Source organism: Pimephales promelas, chromosome 8, assembly GCF_988280905.1.
Source record: "Pimephales promelas chromosome 8, fPimPro1.hap1.1, whole genome shotgun sequence".
NCBI lineage: Eukaryota > Metazoa > Chordata > Actinopteri > Cypriniformes > Leuciscidae > Pimephales > Pimephales promelas.
Window position 1 is genome coordinate 22,539,936 of NC_142776.1, and position 19,394 is coordinate 22,559,329.

At 37.9% G+C, this 19,394-nt stretch overlaps 2 protein-coding genes across 8 annotated transcripts in view; one reads left to right on the top strand and one right to left on the bottom strand.

The window, feature by feature from the left end:
* Positions 1-1,803, top strand: part of usp13 (ubiquitin specific peptidase 13) — a 34,268-nt gene extending 32,465 nt beyond the window's left edge. For all 4 annotated transcript variants that reach the window (XM_039691689.2, XM_039691690.2, XM_039691691.2 and 1 more), the window contains exon 21: positions 402-1,803. In XM_039691689.2, the coding sequence (XP_039547623.2) occupies positions 402-498 (97 nt within the window). In that variant the 3' untranslated portion in view covers positions 499-1,803. The remainder of the gene's footprint in view (positions 1-401) is intronic.
* A 558-nt stretch (positions 1,804-2,361) lies between these two features.
* Positions 2,362-19,394, bottom strand: part of pex5la (peroxisomal biogenesis factor 5-like a) — a 104,195-nt gene continuing 87,162 nt past the window's right edge. For all 4 annotated transcript variants that reach the window (XM_039691696.2, XM_039691694.2, XM_039691695.2 and 1 more), the window contains 7 exons: positions 14,640-14,756; positions 14,348-14,491; positions 13,342-13,412; positions 10,909-11,115; positions 9,221-9,386; positions 8,463-8,620; positions 2,362-4,899 (listed from right to left, as the gene is read on the bottom strand). In XM_039691696.2, the coding sequence (XP_039547630.2) occupies positions 4,698-4,899; positions 8,463-8,620; positions 9,221-9,386; positions 10,909-11,115; positions 13,342-13,412; positions 14,348-14,491; positions 14,640-14,756 (1,065 nt within the window). In that variant the 3' untranslated portion in view covers positions 2,362-4,697. The remainder of the gene's footprint in view (positions 4,900-8,462; positions 8,621-9,220; positions 9,387-10,908; positions 11,116-13,341; positions 13,413-14,347; positions 14,492-14,639; positions 14,757-19,394) is intronic.

The window sequence follows — 19,394 nt, forward strand, 5'->3', positions numbered from 1 at the left end:
GTAAAGGATAATGTACATCCAGCCGGCGGTTCTCTCAAAAGAACCCTTCAGGCTCATTGAAGGGGGTCCGCTTCACGTCGGGGTCCTCATAACCATGTGGGGGTTATTTTGAGAGAACCACCGGCTGGATGTACATTATCCCTTAATGTTCATTTCAACATTGACTAATAATTTATTCAAATCAAAAGTTGTATTTGTTAACATTAGTTATAGCACTGTTAATTAACACGAGCAAACAATGAACAAATAAATTTTTAGTAACATTATTAATAAAGATTATTTATTAATAACAAGATTAATAAATGCTGTTAGTGTGTGTGTGTGTGTGTGTATATATATATATTGACTGAAACAGATAAACAGATGTAACTGAAACAGATTTTTTTTCTTCACTTTTCTAGATGGTTGATATACAATGACCACAAAGTATGTTTATCAGAGAGACCCCCTAAAGACTTGGGCTACATGTACTTTTACCGGCGCCTGTCAAGCTGCTAGATCTGGACCTTCACAACCTTATGCATAGCCATTTGGCCAGAGAGGTGTGTGGGGCACCACTGACACTGCTGGAAACTAGAGAAACATTTACATCTGTTAGATGGAGAGAGAGCCTCTCAGACCCTGCCAAAACCCACACAGACACTAATACCACTGCAACGGGCGAGCAAGGAAACACGTGTCGTCTGTCTGAGTTTTGTTTATTTGTCCGTCTTGTGTCTGCTTCAACGGTACATTGGGAAGTGTGCAATTTTAAGTATGCAGATTATTTTCCTAATATATTCTCAAATTATTTGTTTCATTTCTCGTTGAATACTTAAAGCACCTTTGACAGTATTTTCAAGGCGTACTTCTTTTGAAAACATAACGTGCCTGCATTTACAAATGTTATTACTGCCATTTCAGAATCTCAGAATGTACTCACTGCAGTTCAGTTTCATGTTATTTGGGTTACCTAGTTGTTAAACAACAATAAAAAGCATGTCAGTGTAGATTTCAAATAGAGATCATGTTTAGTGGATTTTGATGAAACTGCAATCGATCTGTAACAATGTTATTTCACAAAAAAGTAATGTTTTGACCATACAGGGGAAAAAAAAATAAGTTTATTGAAATACTGGACTATGTTCCTTGTTTCATATAGGGTCTTAATTTGCTGATAGATATGTGCTAGATATATATTCTAGCATTTGGATTGATCCATATATATGGCATCATTGACTGATTTCTGAATCTATATTTCAGGGTTTTCCCTAACAGCAAAAGTTTGTCAAGTTTCCATACATTCAGCAGAAGTAAACTTATATATATATATATATATATATATTAATATAAGAACATTGAGCCTCATTTATTGGCATGGCTTTAAGAATATAAGTTTGTACAATATTATTACATTCAACTTTAGGTCCATGATAGCTTTCATTAAGTCTGATATCTGACCAGAAAATGCACCAATATCTCATATTCATGAAATTTCAGAGTGCTTTACTTTGATCATATCTTAGCAGTTTAAAGACTGGAATGCATTTGAAGTCGTTCTGTTTCATTTATTTCCAGTCTCAAAGAATGTAAAACTATTTTTATCCCGTACTTAAGCAATATGTGATGTCATACTGTATAGATCAGAATTATATGCAGTGTTATTCATAGATAATTATCTCAGATACATGTATGTATGGTGCTCAGTGTTACCAAATCTTAAGCTCTCAAGCTGTATGACATATCTGCCAAACCTGGCTCTGCCATTTCATTTATTTGCTAAAGAAATATGTCATTCCTAAATAAAACCAGAATGCGTTCTCAGCAAGTGTTCTTCTCACGTTCAGCGCGAGTACTGAATTAAAGTTTAATAATCATTGTTTTGATCTCGCTCAGGCTGAGGTGGGGCCTGTTCATCTCGATGTATTTCAACTGGATGTTGCAGTTGTAGATTGTACCGTCATGTTTCTTTCTATTGGGCACTACCTGTTATGTTGGAAAATCCGTGTTCGTTTACCTCGTGTTGTGCATGTCTTTCTTGGTGTATCCATCTGAGGTTCTCTCACTCTTTCTCTCCTTCTCTTTCTTACTTTGAATGCATATACCCAGTTCCTCCTACTTCTCTTTCTTTCTCTCTTCTTCCTGTTCTCTTTTTCGTCTTTATATTGGATGTGAAAGTGGATGTTTTACCCCACCTTTCTCAAACATGCCTTGATTTATTTTTACTTTTTTTTTTCCAGAATGTGCACTAAAACTCAGAGATTAGTCAGTTGACATTTTGCAATATATTATTGATTTTTAGCGGGTTCTGTTTTTCATGGACCTGAAGGTTAATTGGTACGTTTTTATTGTTGAACTTTTTTTTGCAAAAAAATGTGTGCCACTTCTCTAGTTACTACACAAACGTGCCCACTTGTTTGTTATAATTTTTTTTTTTAAATGGGTTTTCTGATCCATATATTGTTTAGAAAGACACAATCATGGCAAATGTGGGAATCCTCATTCAAATATCTGTTCAAACATACTTTTGACTCGATGTTTGGATTGTTCAATAAAATCCACAGTTGTTTATCTTTACCATTTTCATATTTGGGAATGGCAGTATGGAAACAGGAGATTTGATCCATTGAACCATGTCCCTTAACAAAATAACAGATAAATGCTCTCATGACAATAACCAGACATACAAACTCTATTACAATATTAATATTTTATTTTAAAAGATAACTTTTGTATATGCATCTTTCTTTTAAATATTGGGCCAGAATTATTAAAACCTTTGGCAAACATTCAGAAAGTTTGCTTGTACAAATTCAGAAACACAGCTCTGAACAATGCATAATATATTCGAGCCTCTAATACTAAAGGCTTTAGTAAATCTGGCTATTGCAATAGTAATATAAGTGACTATAAAGTAAATCTTGTTGAGATTTTACCAACTGCATTGCAAAAACTGCTTGTTATTTCTAGACATTTTACGGTTAATATGGCGTATTCTTCAGATCAGTATACACACATATGTGTGCGTGTTTAATGCAAAATTGTGTGATTACACTGAGAAATAAGTCATAGAAATTAAGGGTATAGATTAAAATAGGCATGTCAAGTTCATGCATATAAATAAATCTACAGCATTCAAAAATAAGTATTCAGCATGCGATCATACATCAGGAGTATTTCTGGAGCATGAATTCATCTAGACAATCACACCTGAGATTGTACAAAGTTCTAGAAAAGAGGAGGTTTGGCCTCAGGCATGAAAGAATCTACAGTATCTAAAGTAACATTCGGCTACAAAGCACAAGTCTTTTCTAACTGTATCGATGAGCATATACAGGACTTTTCAAATAGTTTTGGATACAGAATAATGAAATAAATACAGAGTGTAGTAATTAAATAAATATAATAACAATAACACTTGATAATGGGTGCTTGAATGGCTTTGCATGCTTTTTCATTGATATATATATATATATATTTTTAAATAAATATATTATTCCACTTTGTGTGGGAATAATGAAAATATATGATGCTACAAATAAGCTCAGCTGGATCAGGGAGAATTTTTTAAAAAAGAAACAAAAAAACTAAATATAAAGTAAAATAGACCATCGACTATCAGACCTACCTACTATTACACCTTAAACCACAAAAAGCAAAGTACTTAAAAGTACTTTCTCGTACTTAAACCTTTTCTTCTGCTTCCAGATGCATAAAGAAAAAAAATATCTATAGGTTTTGCATAGCATTTTAAAATCATTCACCTATGAACTGACTTTTCTTGAAGCGCAAATGCAACATTAAGCACTTGCGTGTTCACACTGATGAGCAAAATGGCAAGTCATGCAAGCTGGAGAGCAACCGCAATAATTAGTATGAGTAACAACGTCAGTATTAGGGTATAAAACTGTGAACAATCACAAATTGTTTGGCTTAGATATTGGGCAGCTTTCTTCAAAAACAGAGACACTTGTTTTCCTGACAAATCCAGGCTGATAATTGTGGCAAGAGGGGCAGTATATCAGAATTCCCTGCATCGAATTTTGTAAAAAATAATGCTATGTCCAAGAACACTTCAAGATGTGGTATGTTCCACAAAAAGACCTTGATGGAACATAGACTTTTCTTCAGTTATATCAAGAGGTCAGTTTATGGCAAGGAATGGCTTTTATCGGATATCATACCAATAACATCTTAATTATTTATTTTACATGCACATTAAGTAAGGCTTTTTAATCAGGTCTGCAAGCTCCAGGAAATAAAGGGGATGATGCAGCAGAGATCAGGTGAGGAGTATCGAGGGTTGAACTAAGTCCAAATCATAAAAAAGTGCAATTAAACCAATACATGAAGTCTACGGAGTACAGTACATGTCTAATCAAGTCATTGATGTGAAGTCAATATTCTTCTTGCACATTAATAGTCTGCGTTCCTCTCATCAATTGTGGAATTTTCAAGTTGTCCTCCGATTCCCATTGTTACATTGCAGGTCAAGCTGATATTTTCTCTAAGGCATACTAGTACAATCTTCTCCAGGCATTGTGCTCTTTAGGATAATCGTAAACTAAATGTGCAATTTGCAAACCTATTCAAATTGTATCATCCAGCCATCAGTTCTCAGGAATGTAAAGGTACTCTGCGAGAAAAAAAATGCTTTCTGACAAAGTTCTTTTCATAAAGTACTTTGGATATTTGCCATGTTTAAAGGGTATTCTCGCTCACATATCCAGGTTAAAAGCTCTCATGAGTAAGTCCAGGTCTCCTATGTTAGCAGCTTGAAAAAGCTCCGGCTGGTCCAGCATGGACAGTGCAATCCGCAGGGCCGCCCAGATGTTTCCAGACATAACTTGATGCGAAAGCTGCCTACTCTTGCTCTTCCTTTGCTGACCAAGAGCTGTCAGGAAATTACTCGCTGCCTCCCTGCAAAAAAAAAAAAAAAAAAATGTAATAAAAAGTTATGCATATGCATACACGTATGCATATGCAAACACATATGCATACACGTTCTCATAAGTTAGTCTACCAACATTATATGACATGGAGAATTCTGTCATTCAGTTCATATGAACATTTCCACTACAATGTCTTCTCAAAGTATACATTGTTTTATAGCTTTCTGTGGTGGAAATGACAGTGTTGAAAATCTTTGAAATAAAATGAAATAATATCATCACATAATTAGACAAAAATCATGCACAGTTCAAGTATTGTTGACAAGTATTTTTACCCTTTTTTTCCTACTGTTTTTAAACTAAATGTTCTTCTACTAAACATAAAACAGAAAATCACAGAAAAATGATGACTGAAGAACAGACATAATTTCAGGAAAAAAAAAAAAAAAAAAAAAATATATATATATATATATATATATATATATATTTATTTCACATCGATTTTCATTCTTTATTTAGACTATACTTTTTGTTTTGTTTAATTAAACAATACCAAGTATTGGCATGAAACTTTAGATGGCACAGACTGTCCTTTTCTCATTTGTTAGGAATCACATCGTTCCCTTTCGTTGTCACTCCGATTTGCATTGGTTATCGACGAATGGGGAATCGACTTTGAGTATTACAAAACGTGCCAATGGCAAAGAAATGCCATAGGTCTTTGGCCAAGAGTTTCTCCTCACTCCACAACCATTTCTGACTTCACTCTACGAGAGGAGTGACTCTCCGGTGTTGGTGTTACAGCGATCTTCAGCGAGTTCACACTGCCTGCTGATCTGTGCAGTGATCTGTGAGATTTGTGGATGACTCATGTTCTCTCTGAGGGAACATGAGCATCGTGTCATTAAGGTAGACTCAATGATCTCATTAGAGAGAGAGTCCCCTCATCCACACCCCGATCTACACCCATACGAGAGGTGGTACTTCGGCTGGTGCCAAGGGTGACCTGAGTGTGGAACAAATCGCCGAATGTTTGTCCGTGGACAATGCCCCGCTCTTTAGTGACGCAACCCACGAGTGTTCTGGGGATTCCCCCAGGTCCATTCTTGGAAGCCCCGTGGGTTTCCCTTGACACTCCTGATTCAGATCTGTGGCAAGTTGCATAAACTGCTAAGACTAGTCTTACAAGTCAGTCATCCAATTTTTTTCTTCAAGACTGTACATACATTTTTTTAAGTTAGTTACATAAAAATGGACCGGTCCCTCCGCTTTCCTGCCCCACCGACTGTGGACGACTGTGGTCCTGGAGAATGGCGACTCCATCCCCAGTTGGTTCAGCTGATTTGGGACCAGTTTCCACGAGACACGCCTAGGCGTTGAAGTGGAACCTTTTCATCAATTGGTGTGTCTTCTTGCCGAGAAGACCCCTGGAGATGTTCGATCGGTGTCGTGCTTTCCTTTGTTCAAGATGGGTTGGAGCGAAGGGTATCTTCCTCCACCCTCAAAGTATACGTTGCCGCTATTGCCGCACACCATGATACAGTGGAAGGTAACTGCGTAGGGAAGCACGACCTGATTGTCAGGTTCCTGAGTGGAGTGAAGAGACTAAATCCTCTTCGCCCTCCTCTCATTCCCTCTTGGGACCTCTCAGTGGCTTTAACTGCCCTGCAGAGTGCTCCCTTTGAGCCTCTGCAATCAGTGGAGATTAAATTCCTGTCTATTAAGACAGCTCTGCTGGTTGCACTGGTCTCCATCAAGTGGGTGGAGGTACCTGCACGCATTCTCCATTGACAAAGCGTGCCTGGAATTCGGGCCGGCTTACTCTCATGTGATCCTGAGACCCCGGCCGGGATATTTGCCCAAGGTTCCCACCACTCCCTTCTGGGACCAGGTGGTGAACCTGCAACCGCTGCCCCTGGAGGAGGCAGACCCAGCCTTGGCACTGCTCTGTCTAGTATGCGTCCTCCGCGCCTATGTAGACAGAACACAGTGTTTCAGGACCTCAGACCAGCTTTTTGTCTGTTATGGTGGGAAGCTGAAGGGAAAGGCTCTCTTCAAGCAAAGGCTGTCTCACTGGGTAGTGGACGCCATTGCTTTGGCATACCAGCAGCAAGGTCGACCGTGCCCCCTTGGTATGACTGCCAACTCCACCTGGAGTGTGGCGTTCTCTTGGGCTCTAGCGCATGGCACCTCGCTAACAGACATCTGCAGAGCTGAAGGCTTGGCAACACCCAACACATTCGCCAGAGAATCTCCGAGTGGAGCCTGTGTCCTCTCATGTTCTCGCTTCAACCAGCTAGTACCGGACCCTCTCAGGTGTTTTCTCTTGCTCCACGGACTGGATATGTGCAATATTTTTTTCTCAGGTGAGCTTCCTCCTCAAGCCCTGAGTTCCTCCAGCACTGCTGACGTCGACGCGAGTGTCTATTGACTGTGCATTGGCTAGGTGTCTCCGTGTGCATAGTACGTCCTCTAGGCGACCCTCACATGTGCATTTCCACTGTAAGCCTCTCAGAGCATGTGTCTTTCCCTTTCCAAGCCACCTTGCCACCCCTGGGGTTGAAATATTCCACCTGCGGCTGGACACCCCAGTGTTCTCCATATGCATCCACCCTCCTCCCCCTTCCATCTGGGCTGGCATTAAATGTCTATTCCTCTGAGATATGCTCCACAATGAACCTTGGTATTCCTGTGCTAAACAGGAGTCCTTCTTCCGTGCTAGTCTCACGACAAGGATCTCAGATTTATGCAGGGCACTGGAAGACAGCTGTGAAGGTGGCGTAATTAGAATGGTATCCCCATTCATCATCATCCGACGTAACTTGGAGTGACTACGAAAGGGAACGTCTCGGTTACATATGTAACCCTCGTTCCCTGCCACTTTCCCGGTACCTGCCACTTTTCGATGTATTGCCTGAGCTCAGTCTTGGCTCCTCAGCATGCTTCCAGAACCCCCCAACTTCCCCAGCTCCAAGTGTATAGATATTGCTACGGTGGTTATTTCACGCATGTTACATGTGTAGTAGCAGCAGTATGTCTTACAAACTCACAGCAGTGTCAGTGAATGTATTGGCAGTAGCAAGTCTCTGTACTTGCTCTGCAGCAGGAGGAGTGAAGTAGATCTAATCAGCCAAGACCATACTGTATACATTAATATTGCCATATCCAATACCATGTCAGTCTCTATTACCACGCTAATCTTTCCGAGAGTTGTCATGACAGAAATAATAATGCAGTTTCATATTTTAAAGATTAAAAATCTGAGTCTGGGCCAAGGGTATAATAATAAGATCCACACATAAAGGCATCTGAAAAGTAGGACAAATAAATTACGAAGACATATTTTCGACAAAGGCAAAAGTTTTAATATCACCCTCATATCAAACAAACAAACAAACAAACAAAAAAATCAAGCCCGGGACACAGAAGTGCCAGTAGTTGAAGAAGCATCCATAAATCAAGGAATAAATGTTTCCTTATTATGTTGCATTTATTCAGGCATAAACACGGGATCAAAGTATTTATACAAAAAGTTGGGGAAGATGTTTTACATAATTTCCAGGACAAGCCCAAAAACGCTCTGTCACAAACCTGTGAGCGCCCATATTAATGAAGCTGATGCCAAGGTTGTAACGTGAGCGGATGAAGCCGGGCTGGAGCTCCAGGGCTTTGTTGTAGGCCTCCACAGCCTCCTCGCTGCGATCTCCATTAGCCAGCGTCGCCCCCAGCCGATTCCACAGCAGGTAGTCCTGTACACACCAAAAAAAAAAAAAAGAAAGAAATCCCCTCTGGCTCAGTGTCATGGATCAAAATAATTATCACTCTGAAAGATTATGCAGTTATATTCAACCATGTTTAATACCATTAAGTGATGATCTGCTCTCTTTCTTTTAGGGATAAAAAATATGAAGTTGACCTTTAAGTACGGTGACACAGCCTAAAATAGTGGTACAAAGAAATCACAAGGAGTCTGATATCAGAGTTTCACTTCCATGTTGCTATTATCTTTCATGGTATTCACGCTATGAGCCTCCCTAGCAGGCAAGCAGACATTACCAAGTCAAGCAGATGGGGAGGATTTTCGATTGAGTGTAAAGCGCAGTCTACACAGGGGGACAGAATTTGGCTTAGCAAGCATCAATCGTCGACAAGGTGACCCACAGGGTTTTGGAGTCAGCGCTCATGAATGGTAAAGCTCCCCTAAAGTTTGAAATGAACTGTTTCAAAGATTTCAGAGGCCCTTCGTGAGCCCCAGTGACTTTCTTCTTATCTCCTTTGGCCTCTGCCTTTAGGGTTTCTGTATGAATTAGCACCAGTTTGTTAGTAGAGTCCACTGAGCAGGGCTTTACCTCCGGCCGCACTGACAGCGCGGAGTTGAAGGCTTCCACTGCTTTGTTGAACTCGGAGCTGAGGTTATACAGCACTCCCAACCCTGTCTGCAGGTCTGGGTCAATAGTGTCCGAGTTCTGCTGGATAGTGTCCAGGTACAGATCCTTCACCTCTAGGAGCAGGGGGCTGGAGTAACAGAAAAGAGAGAGAGACAGAGACGAGAGACTCAGAGGCACTGCATTTCAAGTCCCTTCCAGCAACATCATCAAAATTTGTCATTTAATAACTAAGAAAAGGGAAATGGAATCTTTAGAGAGACATTTAAAATGTTGGTTCCAAGAACTGTCCATTAAGGATTTGGGGAACTTCATGTTGGGGTTTGCACTAGATGTTTTAAATTAATGTTAAGTTAAATAAAAACAAGAAAACAAGAACACACACACACACACACACACACACACACTCTTACCCCTTTTCCACCAAAAAAAGAACTGGTTCGGAATTGCATGGCGCTGGTTCAAAGTTTGTTCGGAGTTGGTTCAACTTGCGAACCGCTTCAGAACCTATTTGTTTTTCCACTGACTAGAGCGCCCAGGGAACGACGTCATTACATCACTGTGTACGTGGCCATACGTCTTAGAAACGCTAGAAACGCTTGCAAATACAACATTACTTTTGGATTATCTCTAACTCGTGTACCAAGAAAGCTTTAAAAACAATTGAAATATGTAAGTCTTTAATCTTTTCGTTTAATGTGTAATCTTTTTTGATAAGTTATGTACCCCTGTCTTGTGTCTTTTTTTCTTTCCATTTATTTGTTCTTTATTGTGACTGTTTTCTTCTTTGCTTATAATGTCTTCAATAAACAAATTACAAAAATAGAAACGCTTGTGTTAACTTCAAGCATAAAAATTACAATGGCGGACTCCATGTTTCTGCAAATGTTTCTCTTGGCTTTGTGATCCTTTATCATTGTCAGAAAAGATGTTTAGAACACATCTAAACCCGGCCCCGATGTAAGCATGACGTACTGTAGTAAAAGAACGGTTCTAGTCCAGCAAAGAGTTGGTGCCGCTTTGGAACCAGTTCTCCTGGCCGAGAACCGGTTCTTTGGCTGTCGAAACACAAAGAACTGGTTCGAACTTTTTTCTGTATCCTTGATCAAATAAATGTAAGCTTGATGTGCATAAGAGGTTTCTTTCAAAAACATTAAAAAAGTAATATTTCCAAACTTTTGACCGGTACAGTGCATATATTTGTTTTCATTTTATTAATAAAATGATTATCAAAATAATTATTGCAACAAAATAATACAAAATATCAAATAAGTATTATTTATTTGTAAAGTGGATGTTTATTAGGTTTCAAATGATAGAACAAAAGATATACTGTTCAACATTAAGACAAAAGAATTTGGACACGTTTCTGTTGTCAAACATTAGTGGGTCATGTAATGAATTACACCTGTGGTTTCAGCTCTACTAGGACACCTGTTTGACCTCTGACCTAATACATCCACTAAAATGACCTGTTGGTTAGAAGTAACTGCAAACATGCCTAACAAGTTAGTTCTGAAAGGCCTTGCATTATTTGTTTAAAACCAGTTATTATTTAGTTTCTACAGTAATTAAATTCATACATTAAGCGTAAGAACAATTTTGGGGCTGCTGTATATTCCTTGTGTCACTTCATTCATTTGAAAGCATACCAGCCATTTGAAGAGGAGTAGGAAAGTCTCCTTGAGCCAGGTGAGCCCTGCAGGTGCGTGCGGCTCTTCAGAAGATGCTTGTATTTGGGGTTGTGCCTTATCCAGCCCAGGAGCGCCTCACACGCATCCTGCCTCATGCCTGTGTTGGTCAGGCTCACTGCCAGGGCCATGAGGGCCTGAAGGTTGTTGGGGTGGAGCTCCAGACACCTGCACACACATACAACAGGGAAGCATCTAAAGAACCGCTGCTTTTGATGGACACTAATTAGCTGTCTGCCATCATAATAAGAGCCAGATGCTTCCTGATTAATGCTGGTTTTAATTCATGGGTGGATGCTTGTGTCATCTCAAGTGTCTGCATGGAGACTGTAAATATATTTCATAAAACAAAAATAAATCATTTGCTCAGTTTATGATGAAAATCGCGTTTTCCTGTTTAAAGCTGCAGTCCGTTGCTGTTTCTGTTTCTTAAAGCTGTTTCTTACTAGTTCAGATGACATTTCCCGGTGAAAATTGGTTCCAAAAAGAATAATCTGTGATTCTGAATGCCAATATCCACATCGACACGGTGACTGACACTCACAGTCTCCTCAACCATTGTGTTCATCCAGACTATGCCGTGTCAAGGGTGTTGAAATACATCTCACGTAAAGTTGATAATTCGCGAATGACTGCAATTGCAGATTTCAAACAGAGATGGCGACAAAGAGAAAAAACACCGGACTGCAGCTTTAATAAGTGTAAGAAAAAACATGGTGAGGGTGACATCTAGATATTGTTTATTTCTGCACATTAGCTACACAGGTGTATCAACAAATCAATGCAATGATGCCAAATAAAAGCAATAAAAGTTGTCTTAATGAGAGTCAGTAAAAAAAAAAAAAATCTTTTGCTGTCCATTAAAACAAAAGCAGTTCACATTGCTAATGATTTATCTGGTAAATCCATCAGAAATATAAATTCTAATCTAATCTGATCTGTTCTAATCAGATTATTAGATAATAGTATACTCACCCATCCACCCCCACTCCCTTCAGCCAAAATAAAATGTCTGCTGTGTCCCGATTCACATATATACAGTACACTACGTACTAAAAATATGTACTTCAGTGTTTCTTATGAGTATGAATAGGACTCACTACAATTCCAGTCAATTGGGAACAAGGGAAGCTACAGTTCCCATAGGGTCATTCAAAACAAAAGTGAGCAACTGAACCCCTTCACCAATGGCCGTTCCATAAATCCGTTAACATTTACACCTGGTGGTCACTTCAAGGAAGTTATGATAAAAGTAGTTGTGGTATTTTATTTGAACGGTTACTAGGGATTTAAACACATTATTAACCCAACTGGAATATATATTTCAAACTACTTTTATTCAGCAAGGACACATTCGATTGATCAAAAGTGACAATAACTTACATTATTAAAATAAAACAACAACAAAATGACATTTGATTATAAATTCTGTTCTTTTTAAAATTTATATTCATCAAAAATAATCATGACAAAAATCAGTTTCCGCAAAAATATTAAGCAGCACAATTGTTTTCAATGGTGATAAGACATTTTTCTTGAGCACCAAATAGCATATCAGAATCATCAAGTGACACTGAAGACTGCTGAAAATCACAAGAATAAATTACATTTTAAAATATATTAAAGTAGAAGTTGTTTTAAATGTTTATAATATTTCACAATCCTATTGTTTTACTGTACCGAGCACAGATGACACACCCTTTTAAAATGACAGATTAAATTATGTTTGATAATATCAGAGAAAATCCAACATTCAAAAGTGATGTGGATATATGGTACCAAAACACAGCTTTGAGTGTCACCAATGATTAACACATAGATAGGAGTTTTCATCCTGGTCGCTCAGAGGAACATTGAATGAGATTATAACTGGCTGTTCTATCCAAAATGAATGTAATCTCCCAAAGGCCACTGTGCTTATGAAATGCAATTTTAATTGGATCACCGGGTTAATGCAGTAGCCCTTTATCTCGAGCAGGAGAGGGCACAGCAGAGAGCTTGGTCTCATTTGGTGTCACAGATAACCACATGGAGGTGTTCAATTCAAGGAATGTTTGACATTCTTATGGTTGAACTTCCTCTCTGCATTAAACACTCAAGCAGACATGCAGAAGGGTATTGTTTTCATTACTTATATATACTGTTTCCATTCTGAATGAGGATTCACTTTTAGATTAACATTAATCATATGTGACATTGATGGTGATGAGAGTTTTAGCTCATGTTTATCTCATTACACACCTCACGATCATCAAGCATACGTACTAATACAAACCAATTCTTTCTACTTATTTTTTTGCCATAAATGCTCAGTCACATCGTATAGTGTGATGACTCAAACGGCTCTATGTAAAACATCATCTGCATATGATTGATGCAGGGATACTTCTTTACCTCTGGAGGGAGACAATTGCTGCCTGCTCATTCTCATTCTCTGCTTGTGTGGTTCCCAGCACCAGCCAAGCCTGAAAAGAAAATAGGTGCTGAACAATAAGCATTGCGGTTATCACCTTGACTCTGGTGAGGAGCTTCTATTGTGCAGGACCTACAGTGCTAACCTGGGGGAAATGATTCATTCTCAAAGGCCTGCGACTCACACATACAACACAATGTTAGCGAGGAACTAAATGGATTTGTGTTGCCATTACTTGGAGATAATGAAACATTGGATGTACTAAATACTGCTAGGCAAATATACTGAATATTTATGCTATAATTCCTAAATGAATCATTCATAAGGTTATGAATACAAGCTTATGAACTTTGTGCTGGAGGAAACTGCATTACTCGTGACAAGGCTTAGCCAACAGTTTGTGAATACAACGAAAAATGTATTAATGAGCGTTATAAATAGAATATCTTAACATGGTTGGCTAAGTCTGCGCACTTAACTTGCAACAGTACAATGAGTATAGAGTTCTTGATGATATTTCACAAGCAAACTCTCCCTGAAATGTTATTTGCTTTGAAATTTTATCTGGTGAAATTCATCTTTTTTTTTCGGACACACAATCATTTAGAGGTGGGGTAATTCCAGGAGAAGAGGGATAATCCTTTCTGGGAAGTAACTGAACTATTACATCATTAAATCGTCTGAAAAAAAGGGAACCCTACTCAGTTAAAGAAGTGTAATGGTTTTCTATCGGTCACTGTCAAGTATGATGTCTAAAACAGAGAAAATTAGTTAGAACATGGAACCCCCTGCCTTGGCTAATCATGTCATGATCTGTAAAAATGTTCAGAGTGGGCAAGAACAAAACTACCACTTATCACTGTATGTAGGAAAGGTATGACGGTGGTCTGATTGGCAGAACATGTGGCTTGCTGTTTTCAAGCTGTGCAGATGTTGATTAGATGGAAGTACCAGGCTTACTCTTGTGTTATAAGTCCACTCCCTCACCTCTGAATCCTGAGGGTCCTGCAACACAGCTGCTTCCAGAAGAAGTACGGCGTTAGGCAGTTCTCCCTCTCTCGACTTGCGTAATCCCTCCTCATATGCATTTGGCCAGTCTTTGAAAGGGTTATCTGTGTGGAAGTAGTATCCCTGAGGAAGAAATAATCAATTAGTGGACAATTTATGAAGTTTTTACATACTGGAAAATCTAAATAAATAGAAATGTATGAAGGTTTTACATACTGAATAAATAAACAAATATTTGTTTAATCATTTGCTTATATGGTTTCTCCTCTACCTTTTCGTAAGGAGACACATTGGAGGGAATCTGCGGTTGGTCATTCTCTGTTAGCCAGTTCCTGCGAGCGAGTTCTTCCCACTCTGCCTGCATCTTATCCCAAAACTCAGTGTCTGACTGAAAGAGATTTGAGAAAGCAGTCTGAAAGAATTGCTATACTGTAAAAATCCTATTCTTGGAAAAATAAAAAAAGACATGTTGCCACAATGTGCAGTATCAAAAAGGTTCTTCTAAAATATGAAAATAGATGTTATACATCATTCTGTATTTTTTCATTTAACTAATATCACATTCAGTGACTTTTAAGTGGTTTAACAAAAATCAATATTAGCTGAGCAGCAGTGTGTATAGTAAATCTAAAGAGCAGGAACGTCGCAAAACTCCTTCCACATCCACTTTTTTAGCAAAGCCAAATGGACAGTAATTCTTAAAAAAAGATTCTAGCAATTGAATTAATCCATATATTTGGTGTCATAAACATCTGGCATATACATGGCGCAAGCAACATCAAGGTTGCGGGTCTAATTCCCAGGAAACTAACATACTGGTCGAATACTCAAAAACGTAAGAGATGCTGAAATAAAAATGTCAAGCTCTGCGTGAATCTTAGTATTTAGTCTCTGCAGGTGTGCCACACTTATGAACGTCTCAAATCTGTATCAACATGCCTCTGAACTCTCTGTGCTCAGCAATCTGAATAATGAATCACCGTGCATGAATATTGATGGCAAGAGGAGACTTACAAAGCCACGCAAGCAATCATTCAGCTCTCAGTCATCTAGGACATTTGGAAATATCATCTAAAGGGTTTGATTAATAAATAAATAAATAAAAAACCTTTCACATAGCATTAGCCAGCACACTGAGTGAACTGAAACAAAAAGACAAAATGGTAGAACATTTTGAAATGTATATGTATTTCTTGCCTTAAAATCTTGTTAGTCAAAACCTTACACATCACTGTGTAATAAAATCAGAAGCGACAGGAGTATTCGTTGAAGTCAGCTACCAATTGATACAGGTCATGAGTCCCAGTATCCCTTCATTAGGGCTCATATTCAGTTGAAAAGCACTGCTGTAGCTTTTCAAAAGCCCTCATGGCATGATTCCCTCAGATATGTAATTTATGATGAGGGTTTTCAAAGAATGTTGTGCGACTGAAAGTTGATAAGATGTTATTTTGTTCAATGACACATCTTTTGTTGAGGAGATAAATGGCCCTCCGTGTTTTATGATGGGCAACAGCTTCGTTAAGTGGCCAATTACGGTAATTGGATGACCCACCCCCCTTATCCCCCAATGGCTCAGCACAGAGAGAATCCAACTAGTCAAAGGTCAAAGTTGAAGACTCATTATCTCTCATCCACAAAAAGACTGCCTGACTGAACTTTTTAATAGAACATTTGTGTTAAGTACATCCTTCACAGCACACATCTTCACGGAACACATCAGAGAGATTTATTGAGTCCACTATGCTTTTCCGCTATTGTTCCATGTATCTAAATTATAGATCCTCTTTTCAAAACCTTTAGTTTTTCATAAATTCTGTATTTATTTACTCACCCTCAAGTCTTTTCAGCTTATTTCTTCTGTGAAAGTGAATGTTTGAAAAATATCCAGGCCACTTGTACAAAAGTAACCCATTCAATATTTTCCAAGTCTGCTAATCCAAATGATAGGTTTGTGTAAGAAAATGCAAGTTGCAAAATTTAAGTCATTCTTCACTAAAAAAATCTGTTCTTTTTAATCAATGAATTGGTTAATCTGGTTCACAACCTTCACCAATCCTGAAATCATCTTTGAAAGCTCCAGTCACCAAAATTGTATGTTTTACAGAGAGAAAAAGAATTTTTGGGTGAGCTATTACTTTAACAACTTTGGTATTGCATGATACCAGGATGGTTCACATCACAACATAAACGTCCGTGTGCTCGTCTGATTCAGAGATTTCGTCCAGAGGAAATTGCCATTGTTTAAATTCTCTGCAGCAGAGCAGACGGACTCTATCTGTGTCCATAGCACACAGCGAGAGCACAGGCACAAGCAGACCGCCCAGCTCGAGCCAGTCCGTGCTCCTCGTCCGTTATGACGCCATAGATGGGCGACGAAACGGAAATATAGAAACGTCCCTTGTCTTTGAATTAAACTATACATTTCTCCGTATTTTAAAGTTGGTGGAAACTGTCGGGATAATGTAAGTTATAATAAATAAAGCCACAATATGTATTTTTTCTGCTTTAAAAATAGCAAAAATAACTGTATTATGTTATGATTATGTTATGTATTATGTAGTGATAACATAATACAGTTATTTTTGCTATTTTTAAAGCAGAAAAAATACATATTGTGGCTTTATTTATTTATTTATTTAATTTTAAGAAACATTAATTTCTTTATAAAACAGGAGAAAGAAAATACATACATGATCGGTAGATCAGTGATCCCTTGCTTTGTGAGTAAATGAGGCTAAAGAGCTTAATAGGATAAAAAGAAAATGTGTTTAAAATGCAGTCTCATTTAACTTCTATAACATTTTTGGGTAATGCACTTTAATTTACAATATGCTGTGTTTGCTTGTTTGTATAAGTTTCACTTTCCTTTGCTGTAAATGTAAGTTCCGGTTTGTGATCGGAGGATCTGTTAACGATTGCTAATGCCTTGTTCAGCCTGTGTACGGAACGTGCGGCTTACGTTCGTCGTTCGTCCATTACAACATTGGACTTGACTGAAGCCACATCGTGTCCGTGTCATGTTTTTCTATTTCCCTTTAACAGGTAAGAAAGTGGGCTAACGATTATAGGCTATATGTGTTTAATACCATATGGAATATGCAGAGAGTAAATTTAGTGATTATAGTAATTATATATGATATATGCACTGGACATTTAGCAGGCTAACCGTGAAGTGTTGCTCCAGTGTTGCCTGTATACTAGCTATGTCACGTGGGCGAGATTAAAAGCGTGTTGGTAATGTAAAGTGCAGGCGCCGCCATTTTCTCATTCGTTGTAGCATAGAAAAAAGGTAAATGTGTTATTGTTATAAGTTAAGTTTATAAGTAAGTTTATGCAAAAAATGTGTTTAATGTGAAGATGCAATATACTTTCTGTGTTAAGTGCAACGTTACTACTGAGGTTAAAATGTGTATTCTGAATGAATGGCTATAAAACAGTATTTAGCATTACAGAATGTTAAATCTTTGTTTAAGTAGTCTGTTAATGTACTTTTCCAAGGTTATTTGCCAGTGTTGTTTTAAGATGCTGTAAAAATAATTTGCTATATTTTTGGGTAACTAACTTTAAAGCTGTCTCAGATATTTTGAAATATGGAGTTATTACCGACCAGCTGATGTTTTTCCTAATTGTGTAATTCTTAGAGGGACATTATTATGTCATGTAAAGATAAAATTACATGGTTAATTGTGATGCTGAGTAAACATGTATTATGCTGTTCATGGCAAATCCATTACAACATTGGAGTTGACTGAAGACACATCGTGTCCGACTGTCCATGTCATGTTTTTCTATTTCCCTTTTTAACAGGGGTGCAACAAATGCTCATAAAATACAATTGTTGTTTATAAAATAATAACCTTACAAATAGTATACTGTAAGAGGGGTGTGGACAGGTTTGACTTGCTGTCCAGAATAGGAGAAAGTTGGGGAGGTGGATGCAAAGAATTATTTGAACTCTCTCAAAGACTACTCTTTAATAGAGGAGCAAGTGAATATATCATCTCATAATTATAAACCAAAGGAGACCAAGGGCCAGTTCATGACTGGAATGATAAAACCCCTTAAGACAGATGTGACAAACAATTAAAAAGCTTGAGTGTGACACTCATACATAGAAGTCATAATTCCAATGAGGCTTCTACTAAACTTCTGAACAATAACTTCTGACAGTTTTGATTGAGTCAACAAAACCATCAGGGCAAAAATTATACAGAAGTAATACATATGGCACTAACTATATAAATATTAATATTACATTAACTAAATAAATAAAAATGAATTGATCATGTACGCTACTGTTTCTTTCTATCTGTCTGAGAGTTTGGTCTGTTGAGCATATAAAAAAAGAATTGACAAGCTGTCAAGTCCTGCTGTTAAAACCGATCCCTGTCATTTTGCATCATTTAAAACGTCCTACATGTTAGAAGATGAAAAGGATCAGAAGATGGATTTTGAGTTATTGGACGTGTGCTATTGTAAATCTAAATCCTATATGATCAATCATACTATTCTTTCTTTACAAAATAAATGTAAAAGCAATGATAAAAAATAAAGTAAAAATTAAAGTAATGACCCAAAAGATTCCTTGCCAGCACATGAAATTTATACATCATTATATATTTACAATGTATGCTGTTATTCACAGCTAAATTCCATACATTTAACACACCTTTGTGTTATATTTGGCCCTGACCAGCACAGAGTCAGCCAACATCCTGCATTAACCTCCCCTCTCTGCCTGCATGTTTCTAAAAAGAGCAGCATAATTTCAGTTGTATTTTGTTTCCTGCAACCCAACATCCTCCCCTAAGACTGTGGGGCGTAAAAATGTATTTTCCATCTATCTTGCATCTTTATTCAAAGCTCAGAAGCAGCCCAGCCCAGTGTTTCTACATTTTAATTCATTTTGGGCTCCAAGCTATTTCTTCATTCAGGACATCAACAAATGAAAATGATTGGAAACAAGCCTCACTCTCCCAGAAAGTAGCTTTCTGGATAATTCAGGTCTCCATTCATCTAATAA